General features: G+C 44.1%; 1 protein-coding gene across 3 annotated transcripts in view; it reads left to right on the top strand.

The window, feature by feature from the left end:
* Window positions 1–18,539, top strand: part of LOC149332677 (ral GTPase-activating protein subunit alpha-1) — a 73,494-nt gene extending 54,955 nt beyond the window's left edge. For all 3 annotated transcript variants that reach the window (XM_089558258.1, XM_089558259.1, XM_089558257.1), the window contains 13 exons: window positions 832–1,035; window positions 2,136–2,283; window positions 3,832–4,019; window positions 5,757–5,938; window positions 6,243–6,350; window positions 7,845–7,916; window positions 8,780–8,903; window positions 9,301–9,456; window positions 9,841–9,999; window positions 11,515–11,642; window positions 12,268–12,398; window positions 14,167–14,334; window positions 15,196–18,539. In XM_089558258.1, the coding sequence (XP_089414384.1) occupies window positions 832–1,035; window positions 2,136–2,283; window positions 3,832–4,019; window positions 5,757–5,938; window positions 6,243–6,350; window positions 7,845–7,916; window positions 8,780–8,903; window positions 9,301–9,456; window positions 9,841–9,999; window positions 11,515–11,642; window positions 12,268–12,398; window positions 14,167–14,334; window positions 15,196–15,251 (1,824 nt within the window). In that variant the 3' untranslated portion in view covers window positions 15,252–18,539. The remainder of the gene's footprint in view (window positions 1–831; window positions 1,036–2,135; window positions 2,284–3,831; window positions 4,020–5,756; window positions 5,939–6,242; window positions 6,351–7,844; window positions 7,917–8,779; window positions 8,904–9,300; window positions 9,457–9,840; window positions 10,000–11,514; window positions 11,643–12,267; window positions 12,399–14,166; window positions 14,335–15,195) is intronic.
* Window positions 18,540–18,894: the final 355 nt, after the last annotated feature.

Here is an 18,894-nt window from a genome sequence, read left to right as displayed (position 1 = left end):
GCAGAAAATTAGAATTTTTTTTATGCATTTACATGCAATTTTCTGAACATATTAGAAATAAGTTTATGACTACTCTCTCAAGATTTCACTGTTAAATCTCCAGAAAATTGCTTTCTAATATATATTTTTCCTGTGAATCTTGTGAAAAAGCTGCAGAGTTCAGAAAATGTGGCAGAAGGCTACAGGTCTAGACATGTGGGCAATTTTTTTTTTTTCGCAAAGCACAAATTTTGGTTTTGAATTTTTGTGATGCAGCGGCTGTTCATATATCTAGAGTGAGACGAAAATTTCGTACAGGAAATTTAAAAGTTTACAAACTTTAAAACCAAAGAATGTCTTGACCTGCACTATGGTCCTATCAGTGCAACGAAACAAATGGAGTCGAAATAGATAAAACAGTTGTGAAGTATCTACTCTGCAAGATGGGTATCTCTGCAGAAAACCATTGTTTGAGTGTTTCCTCGCATTGCATAGTCGCCATGGTTCACGGAACAATTTTTTAGAGTACTACCTGGGCTCCAATCCACTAGCATTAATGGAACAAGAGCACTAATGAAACTTTGGGACAGCTTAAAAAGGAGTATACAAGCAGATGCAAAAATTTTAAAAATAATTATATTTTTGGCCATTTTTTGGGTTATAAAAGCAGTGTCTTCCCTTCAGATTGGAATGAAAAGCGAAAACGCTCACATGCAAAGATTTTATCACTCATTTTGAGAACTCTAAACTAACCTGAAGTACATCTCCACTACAGTGTACTGTCTGTCTTAGTCCATTGTGTAGCTATCATGAGGAATGAGGTCTATATTCATTTCTCTTACCTTCCTTCAGGTCCTGAGTCACCTGCTTCATCAACTTGGCCACTTCCCAATGGGTCTGGGTGCAGCACAACTCACCAGCCTGGTGACAGAACAGGACGACGTCCCCGCACTGCGCGACAGTGAGCTCTCGAAGGAAGTCTTCTCAGCACCCAACATTCAACTTTTCGTCCTCAACAACATGGCCATTGTGTCGCTTGTTGAGATTCCCGCTGAGGTGTGTGAAGGTCTCGTTGTGGAGAGTTGGATAAAGAAATATGGGATGTGTTTCTGAGTTTGAAATGTCAGCTCTGCTTTGAAACCTTTTGCTGGGGCTTTGAGCAGAGACATAATTTTGACAAAGTAGCAATTATAAATTGGCAGGCGTGCTGCAAAACCACTGTGGAATGCTTGGAGACAATTTCCAGCAGTTAATGTACTAGTGGGTATTACTGGCTGCCTTTTTCCCTGTTAGCATATATATCTTACTTTTGCTAATGTTGTATCCTACAAAGCGTTTTGCATCGATGAGCAACATTTTGTGTAGGACATAGCAGTTGTGCATCTGGCCTTTGCTGTAGTTTTTCTTGCCTTTATGTGACGTTTTCATCATCATTCAGCAATATTTTTGCATCCTATAGTTGGGGGATGTTGGGGGATGGGAAACAAAGGACAACACATCGGCATTGAAAATGCCGGTTTTGCTGTGAAAGACATGGACCACGGAAAGATAAAAATGACATAATACACCATAATAAAGACTCTATCTACTCCTGAGATTTTGCAATTCCATGAAACGTTATGGATTTTAGCATTTTTGCGCAATGACGCGTTAGTAGCTAGATTCACTTTTTTCTATATTTTGGTTGGGGACATCAATTGTAATGATAGAATGAAGTTCTGCCAACACCTTGCATTGCTTGCTTCCCCGTCTGCTGAACCAAGTGAATGCATCCAGCGCTAAAACTCTGACAGCAGCATGGTCACACGCAGAAACATGGTTACACTTGCACCTGCCAAAAGCAATATTAATGCATTTGCTTGAATGTCATGCGAGCTTTTCTTAAAACATCTGCTCCAGAAAGCGCCTCATGTTATATCGGAACCAAACTACGTGTATAGTACAAATTTTTTTTTCGCTGTTCTTCAATATACACTTAACAATGTCACCCACTAGGGTGATGAAGCAGCTTTGCAAGACTTCTGCCTCTGGTACTCTGTCAAAGGTTGAGGCTTCGCACATACCTCTGATTTTTCAGCTTTGCTAGGGAAGTAGTGCTTTCGCATTAAAAGCATGGAGACATAACTAAAGTGATGCTTTTTCCTTTCTGTGCCTAGGAGACCTCAGGGGGTGCAGCGAGTGTAGGCTTAACCACGGGCAAGGCGCAGGTGCGGGCCATTGTGCGCGACCTGAGCGGCAAGTTTTCCTGGGACTGCCTGACACTCTACGGCCCTCAGGGTTGCCGGGCGGGTTCTTATCCACCTGGTGAGATTTTCGCCCTCCTCGCACAGTGAGATAATACAGTGAAACCTTGTTATAGGGAACAAGTGAAAAATCGTGAAACAGTTTGCTATAGCTGAAACTCGTTTCAAAGGCGCTCGTTATTCCGAAGGCCGCGAAAAGCTGGGCGCCAGTTAGGTTGGCTTTCCCGCGCAGCACCGCAAGCGTAGGTTAAGTGTCGGCTACAGTGGCTTCCCCGCATAGCAGTTATGTCGTGTGGAAAGCAGTACGTCAGAGCGAAAGCTATCGCCGTTTTCATCACCTTCGCGACAGCCGACATGAGCGCAGGATTGTTACTGCAAGCTTACAGCCACCTGCGCTGCTGCTTCCACAGTGCTGCCGACGGATGCCAGAGGCACAAGCGCGTGCTGATTGCCGGACTGCAACCAAGGTTTGCACTTTTATCTCAAACTCGCCATCGGCGGTGTGCCGATGGCGAGTGTGAGATAAAAGTACAAACCTTGGCGCGAATGCATGCCGCATCACCACCAGTCACATGTGCAGTGCGGCGGAGCCTGCCGCCTGTCAACCGAATGGGCACAGTTTGGCAATTGGTAGTTCGATATATCCGTTTCATGGCCAACCGCGTTCGGTATGTGAAGTAGAAATTGCATGCATTTGCCAAAAATGTACGAAGAGTTTAATATCCGTATTCATTATATCGAGGTTTGTATGATGCAATAAAGAGAAACCTTAGTTGCAACTGCTACAACTAGGACTTGCTGTGTTGCCTGCTCATGAAAAATGATCAGTTATTTCGTTAAGGCTTCATTGATTGAGAATACATAGATGTGGAAACTCTGATCTAGTAGATGTCACCTGGCCATGTGTCTCCAGTGATGCGTGATCTGGACGTGGATCTGGTTGTGTCCTTGTTGTGCTTGGAGAGAATTTTTTACATGCTTGCTTATCATTCCCATACCTCATTGCTTTTTTACAGGCGTGTGTCCTCATTGTGACGTCTTTGTTGTTCTTGGTCGTTTGCTGCAGATTGACTGTGAAGAAGAGCTGCGTAGGAGAGGCAGAGCAGATGAGAAGGCATTGAAGAAATGAAATAGAACAGCCATTAGCCCCTGTGTCTGCTGAGTGCCATACTTTTGTTGTGATTGCCGAGTAACATTTGTTTAGTTGATAGCTGAGTGAAATTAGTGCAGTTAGCAAAGCTTGGTTTTTCTCTTTGGAAAGCTTGTCTTGGTTTTGGCGTCAGTGACAGTGAGGGGTGGTGGCCACAACCCCAGAATTTGTGACTACACCAAAGCCACGAAGGCTTCGTGCTTGGCAAAATGATCGAGCTGGCTTCAGTCAAAGATTGGCTAAAGTGCTGAGTGCAGGCTTAGGTGCTATTGCACTAAAAAGCCTGTCTGTGTTCCCAGGCATCTATGAGATATCAGGCAAGCTGATAAGGAGCAAATGGTACTTGTCATCAAAGCTTCATTACCAGCCTGCACCCAGGTTCTGGCAAGGTCAAGTTGAGAGTGCACCACTCTACTGCAGTTACAAATTACCAGTTACCCCATCTTCCGCATTGCACAGGCCCTGTCCCTGACCCATGCCTTCACTACACAACGCATCGGGGTCGACTCCTCGACCACATGGAGCAGCAGCGCTGCCAGGCTGATGCAGCAGCTCGGGAATCGGGCCGGCGGAGCCCCCTGCATCGGCCGCCTGACCAGCTGCCACTGCTGGAGAACACCCAGGACAACTATGATAATCTCGATGATGTAAGTGCCACTAGGAGTGTGTTCTGCATCATCCATATCAGGAAAAAAACTAACTTGTAGCGACACATGGGCTATGAGGGATGTCACAGTGGAGGGCTCTAGAGCTACCTGGTGTTCTTTAACCTGCACTGATGTCCCACAGCACGTGGACATTTTTGTATTTCGCCTTCATTGCAATATGGCCGCTGCAACTGGGATTGAACCCACGACCTTGGCATCCGCAGCCACATGCCAAAGCTGTTGGGCCGCTGCGACAGGTTCATCCACATGAGATAACGTTGTCACATTGCAGGGTCACATGATTCATTGGTCACTATGGGGGCCCATTAATGCAACTGGTGGGTCCCATTTATGGCTCCTTTTTTCTCATTTTCTTAGACGTACAAGTGATGCTGAAACATGCGTCGCTTTACATGAGCACTCCTTCATCTTTTTGCTTTTTCAGAACTGTGTTGTCTAGGGGTGGCCGGAAGAGAGTGGAATGCCACATATGTGCGTCTTTAAGCTTCCCACTGTATTGTCCACACCTCACAGGCACTTTGCTGGCTATTTGCTGATGCCATCTGGCGCTGTTGGCATTTTGCAGTTGCGCAGTGATGTCTATAGTGGTGCAGATTTTATATTCGATTAACTCTTTCCCTACCATGGAGAAAATGACCATTTTCTGAAGGTTTCAGTACATTTTTTTTTCTGTAAAAACTACTGCATTCAGTATTGATTGCAATACCTAAAAGCAGAGCTGAATAAAGGTGCTTTCCATTAATATACTTTTAAACAACAAATTGCATGTTGCAACAAAAAAAAATTATTTGCTAAAAACGAGACTTTAGAAAAAAATTCAACAAAACTTGCAAAAACACGCTTGTATTTTAAAAGAAAAAACATGTTACAAATTTTCTGAAATATGCAAAATGTTTGTTTGTCTATTGGCATCTCTGCAAAAAAAAAAAATCATTTCTATCTTGAATAGTATTGTTGCCACAAAAGAATAACTGGAAACCCTATCGTTGTGCATAGGAGCGCGGCCGCCTGTGTTTCAGGCTGGTTTCCATCATCACCGATGTGAACACTGAATCATCTTCAGCGCCTTGCAACATTTTCAGGCTCGTTGTTGCACAGGACGTCGATTAAATCATTCGCAGACGAAACGGAGTCCTGAGATATGCTATGTCTTAGAGCGCATGCCGCGCATGCTGAGGCTACCAAGCGACTTCGATGGTACCGCATCTTCGGAGTGGTTTCAAAAAATGCCGTTTTGTAGGGGCAAAAAGAAACTGCATCGGAAACAAAACTTCAGTTCTCCGGCTATAAGCCAGATGCGCATCGTGCCTGTAAGCAACTCGGAAGGCTCTGAAGTCGAGCGGCGAAGGCGTCATCTGCGAGCAACATGGCGGGCAATGAGCGCCGGTCCGCGTCTTCATTTCTTCACAGCACGTTAAAAAGTGCCCCCTCGCGAGACAAAAGAAAACTACATGGGAAAAAAAACTTTGGTTCCTGGCCTACAAACTATATCTGCAGCGTGGTCATTAGCAACATAGAAGGTTTTGAAATCGGGGCATGAAATTATCGTTAGCGGGCTAACAATGCTCAATGGGCGCGGTAGGGAAAGAGTTAACTCAGCTTCTGGAACAGTTGGCCATTATTCAATGGCTGTACGTTTTCACAAATGCCAGAAAAGAAACGAGGATCGTGTGGTTGTGGGTGTTACACAGGGTCTGTGTGCTTTCATGCCCGCAGCTGCTGCAGTACATAGGCCACACGAGCCCCGAGTGTGTGCAGCTGCCCTGCCAGCGGCTCAACTCGGCCCCCAAGGCGACCGACGAAGTTGCGGGCATCCGTGAGGCCGAGACCGTCCACCTGCTACTCAACCAGCATGCCCAAGAGGGCCAGCACACAGCACAGGGCGCCTACAGTCCAGAGTGAGTGGGCCACTTGCCAGTAGTGCAATGCGCGACCACCAGGTGGCACCGTGTAACCTACTTCGAATGTGATGGCACCCATCTGGATGTCTGCAGACACGGTCACTCTCCCTGAGACCCTACGGTATGGTTGCTAGAAGCCATACCTAGGGTTTGGAGATAACAATGGTCATGTGAATGAATCTGCAGTGGAAGTTAGCTAAAAGCGATTGGAAGCTTGGCGGAGACATAAGGTTAGAGGTGTAGGATATGTTGAGAGAGTCTCTCATAAGCGATGCAAATGTGATTGTCTATCTCATTACAGGATGCTGGCAAGGGCCTCTACGCCGCCCAACCCAACCGAGCCACTGTCACCGTTCCAGTACTCACGGCTGCTTCTGGAAAACTTCAACTTCTTCTCATGGGAAAAGAGGTCAGCAGCTCAGTCATGGATATATTCGACTCGTCGGTGTACTTGTATGATTTTAGTTGGTGTTCTCGTTGATTTTTTTTTAAACGTGTAATTTCTACTCATTTTCTTTTGATTTACTGTATTTACTTGCGTAATGAACCCAATTTCTTTTTCCAGAAAAGTTGACATCAATTTAGACCATCTGGTCCTGTCTGTGCCCCACATTGTTTTAGGCTCCTGTCATGTCACTGTATGTCGTCACTTTTCTTAGTGTCCCCAACAGGGCTCCCATTTTTCCCTTCCAGCATACTGTGTTCCATATCCCTGTTCTGTCCTGACTTTTTCTGGCAAACATGGTTCCATCATCTTGCTAGTTTAATGCTGCTTTTAAGCTGCTGCATGTTCTCACATTAACCCATCTCTTTGACAGCTTCCTCCTCTTCTAATTCAGTACACCCTCCCTACCTCTCTGATCATACCTGCCATTCCTGCCCTTTTCTTGCAGCATGCAAAAGCTTATTCTCCACTCTCAAGCCTCCCTTCCTTTCTTTTCTGCTTTTGGGTTGTTGAAATTTACTGTTGCCCATTACCTTGCAGAACAATTAGCATTCGTGAAATGATTCTGTTTAAGGTGACCAGTGTTCTTGTTGAAGGGTGGGCTTCAGTGCCGATGCACAAGCTAGCCATTATTGATGGCTTCTTTAGGTTGGCAACTGCCGCCAATCATTGCCAACTAGCACCAAACTGCCACCACGGAAATTGTTGTCTGCAGTCTCGTCTCCAACCTCTGGAGAGCAGACAGACGTGTTGTCATGCAACGTTACAGGAAAGATCCGGTTAGCATTAATGAATCAAAGTTATCTTTAATTCTTTAAAGGTGCCTGTGCATTGTGAGATGTCAAGACGTGTTAAAAGAACCCTAGGTGATCTGAATGAACCATTATGGCATCCCTCATAGCCCATGAGTTGCTTCGGGAGGTAAAACTCTGCCATTTACAATCTTCTTTAATGCTAGTCCTGTGTTTGCTGTAATGTTGCATGGCATCGTGTCTGTCAGCTCTCCGGGGTTGCGGAGGAGACAGCACTCAATTTCTGTGGCGGCAGTTGATGGCAGTTTGGTGCTAGTCGGCATTGGTTGGCAGCAGTTTCCAACCCAAAACAGCGATCAACAGTTCTTGATTTTTTATCGTTTGTTTCTCTCAGGAAGCTTGTGTGCTGGTCGATGGAATCCTAACCTATAATACCTGTGTACTTAAGATTGGCGTGCCCGATGCTTGAAATATTTCCTTTTTCTTGTAAAGGTTAACTTTCGCGCTCATCTCTGGAACTATTTAGCCTCATCTGCCAGCTTGCAAAAGCACTTTGGTCCTTGTGCATGGGTAAAAAAGTCTTACATTAGGCTTTGTCTTTTCTTAAGGTCTCTTTTCTTATGTTTTGTCTTTTTGTTATGTTTTTATGTTTCACATCCTATATTTTTTATTGTTGCAACTGGATGCATGTGCTTCCTTGCTGCAGGCCAAAGTTTGACCTCGTGAAGAAGAACGAGAAGCTGCTGCGAGAGCTGCGGAACCTTGACAACCAAATCTGGTGCAGCACCATTTATTTATTTATTTATTTACTTGCTTATAGTACTTGCACCTCCTGCAGAGCCAAGAATGCAGGGTTAGGTACAGAAATACACGGAGAAAATTTGTTTCATGAGGAGAGGAAAGAGAGCTGTCTGCTTACCTCATCTTGTTTTCTTCTGGCTGTTGCTATTTCTGCTACCTGGGCACAAAGCTTGATGTTAGTATTTAGTGTCTTCACATTTATTGCCATTGTTTTGCTGCATTTAGTATTACGTTAACAGCCTTGGCATCAAAGGGTAAGTGAGAACAGTTTAGTGTAACAGTTAATCACATTGGGCAATAGCATATTGTCATACAAACATGATGGCACATACTTCGCAGGACAGGTTGGGAGGGACTACTCAGTGTGCTTAGTCAGGACTGTGCACTGTGATAGGTACCTGAAGGACGACCTTGTGACAAGTGTGCTGCTGCTCAGTGACTGCAGTGCATACTGCTTAACTGGCAATTGCAGCATTTACGATATGAAGGCAGCACTTAGAGCTTGCAGGTGCGGTCTCGGCTTCCGCGTTCGCATCATCCGTACTGGTGCTGGAGAGCATTCGAAGCATCCGAATTTCTTCCTATTGTACACAATGTACTTTGGCGAGGGAATCATACAGATTTCTATCATACCAAAATTCGTATCAGTCATGATCATGTAACCGCGATTTTACTGTATAAACACTTTCATTTCACAGCGTGTACTGTGTCAGTGTTATTCTTTTGCTCTGCATGAATGTTTCTCGTGAGGTGTGCAGTTCTCGGTTGTTATTGAGCATTTGTGGGCTCATTGCTACGTAGCTTGTGCATCCTGACGTGGCTGTGTCACTGTCATTGCAGCCGTGAGACGCACAAAATAGCTGTGATCTACGTGGCGGAGGGCCAAGAGGACAAGAACTCCATATTTATGAACAGCAGTGGAAGCCGTGCCTTTGAAGAGTTTGTCGCAGGCCTCGGCTGGGAGGTGAGAGGTGCTGCTTTGGTGTTGCATGTCAAAATTTAGCTCTCGATTTTTAGCTGTCTTTGCTCTCAGCGAACACACTCATTAAATCAACATTCCTTGATAAGTTGTCACTGCGCTTTTTCTCCAACTTGAACTAGGGTTGTTTTTTGTGTGTGCGTGTGTGAAACTTTGTCTGAATTCTTTTCTTCTCTATTTAAGCATGTCGTTTTCACTGTGCTTTTAGCAGTGTATAGAGTTTTCAGGTTGGAAGGGTGAATGCTTTGCTTTTAGTTGACGGCAAACTTGAGGCATTGTTTACATTTAGAACTGTTGCAACGAAAATGAGTTCAGTATATTTTGTCACTTTGGCAGCATCAGCTTGATCCACTGACTTATGATGTGTGGCTCGTTTTGTCAGGTGGATCTGGAGTTGCACACGGGTTACAATGGTGGCCTCGAAACCAACAAGAGCACGGGCAGCACAGCGCCATACTATGCCACTTCGTTCATGGAGGTGCTCTTCCACGTGTCCACCCGAATTCCTGCCATTGAGAAGGACTCCGTCACGAAAAAGGTGCTCCACAGAGCTTTGCCTCCTTTTTCTTTCTTACTACAAAGTAGACTGAACCGGCAGTTTGCTTATTTATAAAAGCAAGTTTAGTCAGACTGGAGCAATTATTAAAGCAGAACTAAGAATTTCATTTCTAGTGCTGTCAGTTGTGAAGAAAAGTTGTGGCTGGTGGGTCCGAAAAATTGACGTGTAGAGAGGCATAGTTTGGCTGCTGGAGTGTACCGTAATCATAAGTGCTGCTATCGCCTGCTTTTGAAAAATTAGCAAGCTTCGAATTAGGCCTCGCACTGCAGCATCTCCAGTTGTCTTAATTACTAGCGTTCAAAAATGAAATTGCCTGTTCTGTTGCCATCGGCTTCACCTGTTAACGCTGGTGTCATGGTGCAGCTACGTCACCTGGGTAACGATGAAGTGCACATTGTGTGGTCGGAGCACACGCGGGACTACAGGCGTGGCATCATCCCAACCGAGTTCTGCGACGTCCTCATCGTTATCTACCCCCTGGGCAACTGGCTCTATCGCGTCCAAATCAACCCCAAGCCAGAGGTGGGCAATTCCTTGTCAGTTGTTCCCGTTGGTCCTCATGAAGCATTTTGCTGGGCCGTCTTGATTTGCATGCGATGTTCGGGCTAAAAAAGCACCCTGGCTTTTAAGCGTAAATGAGTGTGATTTGGTCTTCTAGTGTCCATAAGATTTGCAGAGCTCAAAAAAAGGTTGTTTGCTTTTTCTTGTTCTTTTCCCTCCAAATCATCATTTGGCTGTGATGTGTGGAACCTATAGCCTGACGTGTCAGTTATGTCAGAAGCTACAAACTTTACTCAGCCGAACTTTCAACATTCCTATGACAAGCAGTATTCCTTTATTAACGCGGTAATGCTAAGGGGGAAAAGGGCCCTAGAACAAAATTTTTATCAACTGAATCACAGTTATGAAATCTTCAGGAAACATATTTTTGCATACTGATTCCAGATATTCGTTTAATTTTATGTACAACGCGTCCTTGTATACTTGTGTAATATGTTGTTGTAATAATCTGGACCGGGAACATTTCCCGGCTGAGAGTAAAGAACATGCTAGTAAGGGCCATACAATGCACTGACCAGCCCAGTCATGCATGCTTTTTATTTACCCATACAGTGGTGCCCCCAAGTGAACAATAAACATCACAGTTGTGTAACTTTTTACCGAGAGGTTTGAAGAAATTCTGCTGTGGGGAATTTGCTAATTACATGCCATTGGTGTCTCTTGATATCAAGCTGTGCAGTAAGGGCAAAATTATCATCCTGCCTGTCCTTGAAGTTGAGTTACAGCATTCTAAAGTTGTTATTTCAGAAACTGGAATACAAATATTTCTGCCCATTTGTGAAGTGGCACATTCAAAACCCTCTAACTCAACTTCTAGGATAGGAAGTTTATAAATTTTACCATCATTTTACCATCATTGCATAGCTTGATGTCAAGAGAAGCCACTGGCATGCATTCTAGCAAGTTCCCTGCAGCAAAATTTCTTGAAAGCTCTTGACAAAAAGTTACATAATTTATATAAGTACACAAGGACTTGTTCTGCATAAAATAAAATTACATATTTGGAATCAGCGCAGGAAAAATACAAGTTGTTTTAAGATTTCATAATGGTGAGTTCATTAACAAACATTTTTTTTTTACGACCAGCTCCCCCCTTAAGGTTCCCGTCACACAGAAAAGCCATGAGCGAAAAATCCTGACGGAAGCAAAAATTAATAAAATTGAGTTTAAAAGAAAACTTGGGCTGACACAGCAGCTTTCTGCAGAGGTCTTTCTGGAAAACGGGTTGAGTATAATATTTGAAGTTTACATCAGATATATAGGCTTCACTGAAAGGTCCCAGTGCTTGCATGAAATAAAAGGGCTAGCTTGCACTTGTTAGATATCATTGCATTGATGTTTGAGCTTGAAGTGAACATTCTCAATGGAAGTCTAGTTGGGATTGTAACATAGAGGAGAGTCTGCCACCACCAGACTCTCCTCTAAGCTTGGGCTTGTTCCAGTTTCAATGCACCATCCACTTGCATCCATCCTCAGGTGCCATTCTTTGGCCCGTTGTTTGATGGTGCCATCGTGGACCACCTGGTTCTACCTCGGCTGGTGCGAGCAACAGCCATCAATGCTGGGAGGGCTATCAATTCGCTCAAGCCCATGTTCCGCACATAGTATCCTTCCTTTCATAATTTTTCTCTTGGTTTTGGATGCCACAAGTAATGCTGATTTTTTCTTACATTTTACGCAGTTTCATCTGGTTTTATATTAACAGCGCATATCTTCAGCAAGCATGCGACATCGCTGTCACCCATTCTTTTTGCAGCTCGTGTTTACGAAGGAAAGTAAAAGTGTAAAAATTGGGTCTGCACACAGATCTAATGCAAACAAAACCTTTAGAAGGTTGTCGTGTATGTATAGTTGTCTGTCACAATGCTGTGAATAGAAGTGAACGAAAGTCAGAAAAGCAATGCATAACTGCAAGCCTTAAGACATGCCGCTTCAGGAAGCAGAGTTTATTTGCAAGACATCCTATAAACGGTCAGTGGAAGTTCACACTGTAGTTGATTTTTAACATTATTTTCAGCTTCTTTGAGGTAACGCGAAGAGCCAGGGGACCTCGTGTGCAAGGCCATCATTTCAGTGTACAAGCTATTCCTTGAGTGGCCACCAAAGCCAGCTTTAATGTGATGTAATGGTGTTCGAATCTTCTCGTCTTGTGTGTTGGAAGCGCACGCTGAGCTTTTCCTGCAGGAAGAGTTGAAATCTGCACTTTTATTTTCCTGACGTACTCTTCAGCTACGAGCAGCGCGCGCAAGCGCTGGAGACAATTGTGCAAAACTACAAGGAACTCACCACGTTTGAAGATTTTGCTGCCAAGGTCATGGCCCCGGCACCTGCCAAGAGCCCCCTGGTGCTCCGTCGATCGGGTAAGGGCGTCCTGCTGCATTACACTAGGCTGAGCCATGGAGCCCTCCTCTTCATCGTTCTATGCTTTCCAGCATGCATTTTGGAAAGCATAGCATGTTGGTGCATGCGGTGTGTCAGGAAAGGTGACCGAAAGGTGTGACACACGCTGACATAAGCTTGAGATGGGTTGTGCTTTTACAGTGAGTGCATTCCTTTGGCACAGATAACTGCTGTTGTCCACGTTCCTCAAAGCCATAGCCAATATTTACAAAGTTTAATGGGAAGAGAGCAGTGTTGTTCCTGGACTAGGTTGAAGGATGAGAGTGGAAAGCTTTGAAAGAAACGTTGAGGAAGAATGATCGGTGATACCTAATGTGATCTTCGGTGTTAATGCTGCAGGGTTAGCTTTAGCAAGCCAGGCGTTTGACTGTTTCACCTTTCAGTGAACTATGCTATGCTTTGTTGATGGCATCCTCAGAATAAGTATACTTGCCATACATGGCAGTTTCAGCTGATTGAGGGGAGGGAGGGGAAAATGGAGGAGGAACAAAGATGACTCAGAGCAATAAATGGGTGGTTGAAGATGATGTATACCAAATGCAGAGCAGTGTCACCACACGTAGCATGTTGTTTGTGCCAGTATCATAAGCAGCGCACTGCACATTAGGTGAAGCAATGAAACTTGCTCAGCAAAGCTCATTTGTGTGCATGTAGATGGGAGAAAGACACAAACTAAGCAAACAACAAGGACCAGGAGGGCTCTGGCAGATGTACATCAGTATTGCATTCATTGCGCTTTGTTGTGTTGCGTGTTCATTCCTCCTTTTCACATTGTTGCTTGTTATGTGCTCCATGCCTGATGTGTTCCAGCATAATCATGCAGTCATCCTTCAGAGTTTTCTGGAATCCTTTTCCAGGCTGTCTGCTTGATAGTGCACCATTTCCAGATTATTTTGCCGCTAAATAATTTTTCACTCCAAGCAGTGCACACTCATTTCTAGAAATACTGTATTAGACAGATATAATTCTAATTTTTTCCCTCAGTTCATCTGTTTCGGACTGTGTCCCATGTTATATTCGGAACCATGATACAAATATAATGGAGATTTTTTTTCTGTTGCCCTTCACGCTAGCTACAGCTACCTTTACCACCGGGCTCTCAAGTTGCGAGGAGTAGCCAACTTCTCTGACAATCTTGGGGGCTGCGCGGCGTAAGGGAGGTTGCAAAGTAGAAAGACTATGCATGTGGAAAGAAGCTCTGCTCATTGAGAAAAAGAAGGCTCTGAAAAATAAGTAAAGAACGGTGAACAGGGGCAGGACTGAGCAGTGCAAAACAAAGCGGTGGTGAGGCGGCCGCTGCTGCGCGAGACGCTGCATGCATTAATGTTCCGGAGACTTGGCTGCGCCCGGCGGTGTCGCGCGCATTTCTGAAGTGTTGCCCCTCAAATTTCAACGTATCCATTGCCTCCTTATTTTTACATGCGGTCTCCTTTCTATTGAACCGTCAGCTGTACTTGGCTTGATGAGACTGGCTTATAATCCTCTCTCTCACATGCACGTGCACACATGCACGAATGTACGCACATGCATGAATGTATGCACATGCACAAATGTGCACACGTGTACGCGCGTGGCAAATTACCTCCTTTGCAGCTATAGCATTTTGAATCAGTTTTCAGCTGACATTGAAAGTTCTTGCTAGTTCCTCCTGCGTGTTCACTGACTGCACTGCCGACCAAATAAAGATTGTTCTTCTGATTTTGGTGCTCTCCCGTGACTTTGGCGCAGCTGGCCCGTCCGGATCGGAGGGGGGCTCGCCTCAGCTGGGGTCAACGTTGGCCGCTGCGCTGCTGGACAGCGACAGTGGCTCCTCACCCATGCAGCACCACCACCCCCGCCCACGGCCGGCCACCGTGTCCAGTTCGGCCGGCGAGCAGGGCTCTTTCTCCTTCCGAGGTGAGACTCTGTCGCCTGCATTTGAAACTGCTCTTTGCTTTTCGGTTGGTGTCTGTGATGCTTGCAACGTGAATGCGAACAATGTACAAATTCATTTATAATTTCTCTCCACATTTCTTTTTTTTATTATGTATCCACTCTTCGTTTTTGTCTATCATTGTTTGTTATTTATAATTTGTATTTGGTCCCTTCATTTGCATAATACTACTGTACTGTGATAATATGCGTTGTATCGTTACACAATTTTTTCTGTATCACGTACTCAGCTTTTTTTTTTTGTAGCTAATATTTTTCATTATCCCAGCTGCCAAATAATTGCACGATTCTTCATGTATTTCCTAGTAGGAGGCCCCTCTGTCAGTGCTAACTATGGGACCTCCTTCTGTAACATGTACTACTGTGTTACATGATTTGAGGTAATAAACTGAAACTGGAATTCAGTGAGCCTAAACCAAAATGACAACAGCTTTCCGGTTAACATCATCATTATCACCCTAGCTACGTCCACTGCAGGACATAGGCCTCTTCCTCTCCCATCTCTAGTTAAGAGTGCTGGAAATAAGGGAAACATAGCTGGCGATGGCAGAAAGTAGAGAAGGTGCCCGTATGAAACGAGCAGCATGAAGAACCTGGCCAGGACTGAGGAAGGAACAGACACATGTCCTCTCCAGTTCCATCCTCAGTCCCAGTCAAACCATTCATGCCATTCTTGTTTCAAAGCTATGACTGAGCTGGCTCAGACAGCCATTTCGAGTTCACTCAACATGAATGAGCGTATGGCATGTTGTGTAAAGTGTTACTGGTATCTGCTGTTGTTGCCTCATTACCTCAGCCCATTTTTCTTGTGTCTGGGTGTTCCAGAGCACCATGCCATTCCAGCTCCGCAGAGCCACAGTCCATCACCGGTGCCCAACTGATGCGGGTCCCAGCTACAGTTTCTTGTTTTCCTGCCAGCTCCCTGGTGGTTGCAATTTCACTTGACCAGCTCTCTTCTGTTACTGTTATAGTTATTATTATTATTATGATTATTATTATTATTGCTGCTGCTATTATATGTTTTATATCCCTGACACAAGTGGCCTGTTGTTCTGACAAGCATTGCTGGGTCTGTGACGGGACACAGTGTTCGCGTCATTGCCAACCACGTGATTTTGTTGCAATCTTACGAGGCATGCGGGGCAGTAATTGTGAAAGGGAAAGAAAGGTGTTATAACTCGAGATCAGCAGTCATGGAGAGGCACATAGAAAAGCCAGCATGTATGGCTTGCTATCACGTGGACATCGGTTTTTGTTACCTAAGTCTGAAGAGGATGGTAGCACAGTCAGCCACTTCATCTGTGGCTGACTGTACAATTTGACACTTGTATGCGAAACATTGCCTCAGATTGTCACATCATCACTAGCACCATGGTGAACCTCTTAAAAATTTTCTGTAAAAATTTTCGAAATGCAGTTTGCTCAACACACAAGTATCCTTCACATTTGTGGAGATTTTCGTGAGCCAGAAGTGTGTACTGCCTTCGTGAGCATTCTGCTCCTAATGGCAATGTCTGAAAGTGTGCAGATCTTTTGTCGTTATTATTATTTTGCACCATGTTACTATTGTAGTCTGGGCTTAGTGAGTGTGCTTATTGGTGAAGCAGCCGGGTAAGGCACTTTCGCACATCGGACCACAAGTTGCTGTAATTGGTGATGTCACTAGCTTGCATATTTTCCTGTTTATCTAAATTTTTGTGACCTTTTGTTTGGGTGCTTTGCTTTGTTTAAATAATGTCAGCTGTACCATAACACTGCTGTCTTGGTGTAGCACGACTGTGTGCTCTTGGATCCTAGCATTTTTTTTTTTTCATTTTTTTTTCAGTCCGTAATATGTTTTTTACTGTTGTAGAGCCCACAAATATGACAAGGCATTGCATTTGGGCACGTGCTATGCGCTCACCAAATTGGTGTTAGCATTTTAAGATAATCTGAAAGAAAGAATGACTGGAAAAAACTGTTATAACTGCTTGTACTACTGGCACCAAATGAGAACAGAAAGATTCAAAGGTGAATGCAAAAGCAACGCTATTATATTTTAAGATAAAATAAAGGTGCAGGTTGCTCTCAGGTTACAGAACACAGCCACTGAATCATCAGACTGAAACCGGCTGCAGTGGTAATTAGCCTTTTTGAGGAAAGTGTTTAACTTTCCCATTCGTGTTGTTGTGGCAGTGGTACACCTTGGTGAAAAGATTGAGCAAGGCACAGTGTTGGCGCATAGTTGCGCATCCCTTTACTATATTTTTTTAAGGGCTAGTTTAGAAACAGTTTATTCATTCAAGTAAAAAGTGTGCCGTGCAGTGCTTTCAGTTTGTGAAGGCTTTGTTGTATTGGAATTAAGAACAGCGCTTACTTTGCATTCGCCAGTGCTTGAAACGGGGCTTGTTTTACTGGCGTAGCTTCAGTTCACGTTACCTGGTTTGCTTGAGGTGGCGGTTCACTGAATGGCGTGTGTTGGGGCGCTGTGTGGAGCTCACATTCTCACTTGCAGCACGGTTCGCACTGTTCGTGTGTTCAGTGCCATGTAAATAAGTGCACGTGTATTCAGTGGCAGTGTTTTGTACATGCACGGTTTCATGTGGGTTGTAGTATACATGTAATAACAAACTACTCAAGATGAAACAGGGGCCAATCTCACACACACACGCAAACACAAAAAAAATGCCAGCACTTCGAACACTTGCCAGTAATGTTGTCTCATCACCAATGTTTTCCTTTTTTTTTCTTCACTGGAGGCAGATAACAATGAGAAACTGCACACTTAATACAAGAGCTGAATTATTAACTCTTTGGTCTTCGAGGGAAGCTGAGCTTTTGCTGCACACGGACTGTACACGGAGGACACAAGCACTTCACACTGCACCCCGTCGATCGCTGTACTTAACAATCGTTGCGTCACAACCCCACTTGGAATGCGTGCGCCATTGAAACACCGAGTCGTGCGGTGTTATTGTACATATTGTAAATGCACGTGTCGCGGTCACTGTGCCGTTCTTGCCTGTTTATCCTTGTTGCACCCAGGGTGTCTAAACCGTGACTCGAGCGTACTGGTACAGTAGTGTCATCTTTGCTGCTCTTGCTGTTCCTGTGTCTACTTGGGTCATAATCGGCTTGCTGCTTTAGAGCAAGGATTTCTGATGGAATGATAGGGATGGAGACAGGACTCTCGTTCCGCGTTTGTGGTCTGTCGGCTAGCGCCTCTTTGCTTTGGGCATAGCATGTAATGCAACCAGGTGCTGTTTTTAGTCGCAAATGTACATAGCTCTCTCAAAGAATTTCAGCAGCAAGGGCATCGACTTAGGGACAGGTTTCAATGAGTGTTGATTGGGATTTATGTTAAGCAGAAGCATGTATTATGGGGAAGCCTTGGCATGATTTTGAGATGTCACTTTTGTGAACTTTTTTTTGAGGCGGGCATAGAAAAATCATCGAACATGGTTTTGCAACTCTTTTTACTAGCGCTTGATAAAAGCAATTAGCTGCACTGATTGTACTGTGAAAGTGAATGCTGATTGCATATACTTTCTAGGCATAAGAAATGAATTTTCCTCTTATATATGTAAATATACATAAAGCAAAACTAAGAAGAGAAGGCGGAATATTTGTATGTTCCCAAGTTGCTCCTACTGGAAAATTTAGGACACGTTTTTATCAGTGTTTCACCTTTGTGACACTATAGAGGCTTAGAGAAAGTTGATCGCTTTACTTTTTTTTGCTAGTACCTGGACATGTTTGCAATTTTTTGTATGTCAGTTTTTTCAAGGTTAAAATTGCATGGCAGACATTGGAGGAATGGTCTCTGTGCCACTGTGAGACGGCCCGTTTGTTCTCTCAAGCCCCTTGACAGCATGAAAGAAATCGGGTGTGTATTTTGTCTGTTTACAGAGATGGGATGAAGAGACAGCTTATGCATGAAATCAAGATTTGTATATATATATATATTATGCATGCTTGCGCAGGTCGCCTTTTTTGCCCCCACTTGTTTTTTTAACTTGCCAGGGCGGCTTGCTCTATGGTGTTTGTGTGCCACACACTAAAATTGCAAATAAAGATGGACAAAAACTGACAAAATTAACAAGTGCTTTGGAAGCAAGCTACGATTGTCTTGTATGTGTGGTTCAGCGTGCAATAAAAAAATTAATGCACAGACTCACATTTTGCTGGAATTTCAATTCTCTGTGTCGATTTTTTTAAAAATGAGAAACTTGTCTTTTGTTGCTGGTGCAGTTTGCTATGTCCCACCTTGAAGGGACCGAACACTGAATTTTAAATACCCAATTTTTTTCAGCACAACGGAAAGCTTGCTGCCTAAAGTGCTCGATTCCACAACAGTTTTCTTGGAAATGCTGTAGATGTTTACCAAGAATTTTTAAATCTTTGTATACACCAGTTTTTATGTATCCGATGACAAGCGCGATGGCAATTACATGTTGGCAAAAGTGTTGTACTAAAAATTTATACAAATCGCACCGGCCAGAGAGTAATAAGATATTTTTAGTACAGAGTAGCGTCCATATTAGT

This window comes from Amblyomma mixtum, chromosome 8 (genome assembly GCF_055824585.1).
Source record: "Amblyomma mixtum isolate Tamu chromosome 8, ASM5582458v1, whole genome shotgun sequence".
Classification (NCBI taxonomy): Eukaryota; Metazoa; Arthropoda; class Arachnida; order Ixodida; family Ixodidae; genus Amblyomma; species Amblyomma mixtum.
Note: the sequence above shows the minus strand (reverse complement) of the source record. Positions and strands in the feature narration are given on the sequence as shown.